Source organism: Bombina bombina, chromosome 9 (assembly GCF_027579735.1).
Source record: "Bombina bombina isolate aBomBom1 chromosome 9, aBomBom1.pri, whole genome shotgun sequence".
NCBI classification, from domain to species: Eukaryota; Metazoa; Chordata; class Amphibia; order Anura; family Bombinatoridae; genus Bombina; species Bombina bombina.
Genome location: NC_069507.1, coordinates 184,420,816 through 184,426,815, shown reverse-complemented (window position 1 = coordinate 184,426,815; position 6,000 = coordinate 184,420,816). Strand labels below are relative to the sequence as shown.

Here is a 6,000-nt window from a genome sequence, read left to right as displayed (position 1 = left end):
GGGGCCACGTGTCCCACAGACAGTGTCTGGCCTCGGGGCCACGTGTCCCACAGACAGTGTCTGGCCTCGGGGCCACGTGTCCCACAGACAGTAGCAATGCTTCATCAACCTCACACTGTATCAACTCCAGTGCTAATCTCCATAAATTATTCCAGCCCAAAGGCCTAATTCCCAGACCTTTAATCTACATGTCCCTCTCAAAGTGCTACCCTCTGGTCCTCATGTCACTGACAGTGCTGCCCTCTGGTCCATATATCCCTCACACAGTGCTGTCCACAGTTCCATGTTTTCCTCACACAATGGCAGCCCTTTATTAACCTCATACAGTCTCAACTCCAGTGCTAATATCAATAAATTGTGCCAGCCCTAACCCAAATATACATCGAATAATGCCATCTTCAGAACCAAATTTCCCTCAGCCTCTGGCACAATCATTCTCAAAGCTTTTCCATAGATAACATATCTTTGACACCATGCAGTCACCAGGACCAGCGCCCACACAAAATCTCAGCATAGGCATCCCACTGATTTACACAGTGCTAAAAACTGTTACAGTGTAAGCAGCAGGACCACATCCTCCACCCATAACACTAGGCTCAGTGCCATTGTCTTCATAAATTTCATCTCTAGGACCACACTGTGAGTCTCAGGATCAATCCCCTCACATTGGGAGTATGCCACATTTCCCTCACAAAGTGGCACATGCAGGAACACACATCTCTTTTACAAACTGCCAGTACCAGTCACCTCACAGTGTGTCATCTCCAGAAACACACATCCCCCATCACATACAGCCCCAGCCACCTCACAGTGTATCATCTCCAGAAACACACATCCCCCATAACATACAACCCCAGTGACCTCACATTGAGCTAGAGCCAAAGTTCCCTAAAAGAGTGACAGCTCCAGTAACCCCTCACATACTGTCAGTACCAGTCACTTCACACTTTGCACACAAGGTGGCAACTTTAGAACCACACATACCACTCACATAATATACCAGTCTCAAATCAGTTACTTCACACTGCGCCCATACAACATTCCACTCAAACTGTGGCAGCTCCACGAACGCTCACTCTATTTTAGTACATATAATGCAAGATACAGGGCAGACAGTCTCCTTAAACTGTGCCTCGAGGACCACATTCCCAGGTCACTCTCTTTCCCCGGGCAATGACGTCTCACGTCACGTGACACCAACAAACTTTTTTTTTTTTTTTCTCCCCCATTCTTTCATCTGATGCTGCCCAAAGGGTTTGTGGAAATGGCGGCTTGAGAGCTGCGTCCCACACTCCCACATCCACTCTCCGACACACTTCAGTGTCACGTTTATTTTCTCCACACATTTCTTCCGCCCTATCCCTAAAAATAGAAGGAGGAGTTATCTCCAGGAAATCCCTGACACGCCAGTCGGGCTGTACTGCCCCCTCCCCCTACCTTAAAGTTATTTGTTTGGGGGAAAAAATAAATTACAATTTAACTCTGTGTATTACCCGCAAATTGGACTATATGACAAGTTGGATGTTCCTTTATCCTTTTCTGGGAAGATGACGCGGTGGGTCCCAACCAAGAAAGAGGAGAAATATGGAGTTGGTAAGTGCAGGAAGTTGCATTACATCGTGAGTCTTTGTGCCTCTGCTATTGTGACTTATACGTTGTGTGTATATATATGTGTATGCTACTTCTTTGTGTTTGTAGTGTGTGCTCTTTATAGACTGGATTCTGCATGATTTGTGTATTGTTAAGTTTTGTAAATAACTAAATTGGTCCATCATTATCTGGCAATGTGTGCTACTGTACATTAGGGATTGTAAGTTACACTTTTTCGCATTTAGCTTTATACACAGCACATCTGCATCAGAAACACTTCCTTTAAAGAGGTGCTGAATTTTTTATACAGTGCATGTGTTTTTATGACTGTCTCACTTCTGGTATAGTTGTGTGTGTATATGTATGTATGTATATATTTGTGTGTGTATATATATATATATATATATATATATATATATATATATATATATATATATATATATATATATATATATTGTGTGTGCGCATGCATGCACAAATTAAGCTGCCCAGGGGCACAGTAATCACCAAGGCATCTTTTGGTGTAACCTCACTGTCAACAACAGCTTGCTTAACACTTTATGTTTTGCAATATATTGGATGTCAGTGGCTTCATTAAAGAGTGTATGTTATCTGCTAAAAAGATGTTTTATCAGTTTGCAACAGCACATGCATATTAGGCACAGGGCTGCAAAAGGGATTTTGCTATCAGGTACCTGTAGATCTGGCCTATATAGTGTCTTGTCAGAAATGTTGCCTGATAACTATAGTGCAACTGAACACATATTGCAGCCAGACTGTGGTTATAACAAGTTTGCCAGGAATGTTGCAGGTGGCCTAGTAAACTCATTGGATGTAACCCTTAAAATAGTTCCCTATTCTTATCTGATAAAGATTATCTACAGCAACATTGTTGCAACAGTATCTGTTAGTGATGTTTATGAATATGCAAGCGCTTTCTGCCTGCATTATTTTGTCTAGCACTCTCATGGCTCTTTTATATGTCGGCCACTTACATACGTGACTTGCAGTAGGTGATCATGTGTGTGATAAAAAGCTTACCAATTTAACAGTATACTGTCCCTTTTAATGTCAGATTATTATTATTATTATTAAAAAAAAAATTTCAAGTGTAAATACTGTGCTTATGCATAATGGATAATGCCTACAAGTTTCCATTAATAGGGCTAAATCTAACAGAGAGAAATCCTGAGATAGAACTGTTAGGTGTCACAATTGTAAATCTATCAGGGGGTATTGCTGTAAAATGAAAATGTTACTAGAGGAAATGGCTACATCTCCTGCCCTTCCTGTGGCAACATTCTTAGAAGAAATTTGGTTGGGTGGCTGCAACTTTTTAAGTTAGCCAATTTGCTTTCTCATGCTTCTTTTATCTCCATGTGTTTGTGTGTTATTTATGCTGTTTCTAGGAATGAGCTGACTCTTTAGTTTGTATACCTGGTCTCTTTATCTAGTACTGAGTGAGCTGTCTAGTTTGTATGCTTTGGTACTCTAGCATTGAGCTTTGTAATTAGAGATGAGTGAGTTAAAGGGACAGTCAACACAATTTTTTTTTTAATTGTTTTAAAAGATAGATAATCCCTTTATTACCCATTCCCCAGTTTTGTACAGAAAACATGGTTATATTAATACACTTTTTACCTCTTTGATTACCTTGTTTCTAAGCATATTCTGACGTCCCCCTGATCACATGACTTTATAGACTTGAATTTAAGCCAATTAGTGCTGTGTTGTTAGAATCCACGGGTGTCAGCACAATGTTATCTATATGGTTCACATGAACTAGCTTCCCCTGATGTGAAAATCAAATACAAAAGCATGTGATCATTGGGGCTGTCTTTAGGGATTTAGAAACAGACAGAAATTTAGAGGTTTAAAGGTTATAAAGTATGTTAAGATAGCAATGTTGATTGTGCAAAGCTGAGGAATGGGTAGTAAAGGCATTATCTATCTTTTTTAAACAATAAGTTTTTGTTTTGACTGTCCCTTTAACTAGTTTTCAGTTCTGTGCCCCTATTTTTGCACTTTCATAGACTTTCCTCATGGTTTTTAAATCCCACGGTGTGCATCTGTATATGCACAGTAGTATTGTGCTGCATTGTGCCTTTTAATGGCTCATCCCTTTGGAATGGCCTATAGGGCACGCCTGTTCCCCGAGCTACAAGCACAGGAAGGCCCTTTCCATCCACATTCTCACCGCCCCCTCCTTGTTTAGCTCCTGACAGTTCTCTTAAAGAGAAGTAGTAAAATGTCAACACCAGACAGAAGAGTTTGCTTGAAAATCGATCCTTTCAGTTTAGTTCACTAACACTTCACTGATGGGAGCAAAATGTATTTTTAACTGTTGTCATCTAATTATTGTATCACAGTAAACTGTCACTGTAGGTGTCACTATACCGATGGCTTTAAGTCATATGCATTGGGAAACTGGTGTAAATATGTAACATAACCTGATCATTTTTTTATTTACACTTTAATGATGTTGAATTTATAGTGGAAACATTATTGCATATGCATATAACTTCCCTTTATTGTAGCAGTACATGTTACAGATTTCTTAGAAATCTGTTCTGGTTAATAAATTATATTGTGATTCACAGTTCTGTTTATTAAAAGAATGAATATTCATTTGCTAAGGAAGATTTTGAGTGTGATGTGCTACCACATCCAGGTTATTTCCAAGTTCCTTTTGTAATGATAGGACAGGAAAAATTTGCTTGTTCTGGAAAGTGTTTATAATAATGATGCTCTAATTGTTTTGTTATTTTATTTTTCCAAGATCCTTTTATATCAATGACTATTTGTTATTTAAAACAAAAATAAAATAAACCAAATGTTTTTAATTTTTGGAACATTGGAGTTCCTAACTCACTTTATTTATGTATTCCCATGTATAACGTTCCAATTTACTTCTATTATCCAATTTGCTTCATTCTCTTGATAATTTTAAATAGAATCAGTAGCTGCTGACTGGTGGCTGCACATAGATGCCTTGTGTGATTGGCTCAACCATGTGCATTGCTATTTATTCAAAAAAGGATATCCGAAGAATGAAGCAAATTTAAATAATAGAAGTAATTTGGAATGCTGTTTAAAATTGTATTTTCTATCTGAATCATGAAAGAGAAACTTTTTGAGTTTCATGTCCCTTTAGCATACAGTGTAGCAGAATTATTCACCTGGGAGATGCTCCACATGAATCTTTTTTTTTTTTTTTTTTTTTTTTATCAGCATGGAGGTAGGAAGACCCACTCCAGAAAAATTAAAGGACGGCATTGGCTCATCTACAGCATTTTTAAAGGGGCAGTAAACCTAAAAAATGTTATATAATTCTGCACATAATGCAGAATTATATAACATTAGCTTGCCGCCATTTTTCTAAAGCAAATCACAGCCGTCCCGATCTCGCTATTAAACAAAATGTAGCTTGCTACCAGACCAGAGCAAGAGCAGGCTACATTGAGTTTAATAGCGCTATCGGGCCGGCTGTGACTAGACAGCGTGCCCGCAATGCGCATAGGAGAAGAAAACAGACCTGCTCAGTAGAGCCAGGAGCAGCGTTCTGTTTTCGTTGCAAAATATCTATATAACCCTTTGCTTTAGAAACATGGCGGTAAGGTAATGTCTTCTAATTCTGCACTATGTGCAGAATTTATATAACATTTGCTAGGTTTACTGCCCCTTTAATGCAGTATATCTGTTCAAAGCTGATACTTGATCATCTCAAAAAAGCAAGATATTTTACCTAAAAACTGTGAGCAGTCATCCTTCAGCTACTATTTTTACGGTCATCTGCATGATGGGGGAGGCAAATCAGCATTACTGCACTGTGATCATGTGATTTCACCATACTCTTGTGAGTCCCTTTTACAATAGGTTGTGGCAACTGAGGACATTTTGAGGTAAAATATCTTCTTTTTTACATAGTGATATTAAAAAGGGGCAGTAAACCTAGCAAATGTTATATAATTCTGCACATAGTGCAGAATTAGAAGACATTACCTTACCGCCATGTTTCTAAAGCAAAGGGTTATATAGATATTTTGCAACGAAAACAGAACGCTGCTCCTGGCTCTACTGAGCAGGTCTGTTTTCTTCTCCTATGCGCATTGCGGGCACGCTGTCTAGTCACAGCCGGCCCGATAGCGCTATTAAACTCAATGTAGCCTGCTCCTGCTCTGGTCTGGTAGCAAGCTACATTTTGTTTAATAGCGAGATCGGGACGGCTGTGATTTGCTTTAGAAAAATGGCGGCAAGCTAATGTTATATAATTCTGCATTATGTGCAGAATTATATAACATTTGCTAGGTTTACTGCCCCTTTAATGCAGTATATCTGTTCAAAGCTGATACTTGATCATCTCAAAAAAGCAAGATATTTTACCTAAAAACTGTGAGCAGTCATCCTTCA

At 38.9% G+C, this 6,000-nt stretch overlaps 1 protein-coding gene across 1 annotated transcript in view; it reads left to right on the top strand.

Moving 5' to 3' along the window:
* Window positions 1-1,151: 1,151 nt before the first annotated feature.
* Window positions 1,152-6,000, top strand: part of DOCK1 (dedicator of cytokinesis 1) — an 827,740-nt gene continuing 822,891 nt past the window's right edge. The window contains exon 1 of the mRNA XM_053692513.1: window positions 1,152-1,593. Coding sequence (XP_053548488.1) covers window positions 1,548-1,593 — 46 coding nt within the window. The 5' untranslated portion in view covers window positions 1,152-1,547. The remainder of the gene's footprint in view (window positions 1,594-6,000) is intronic.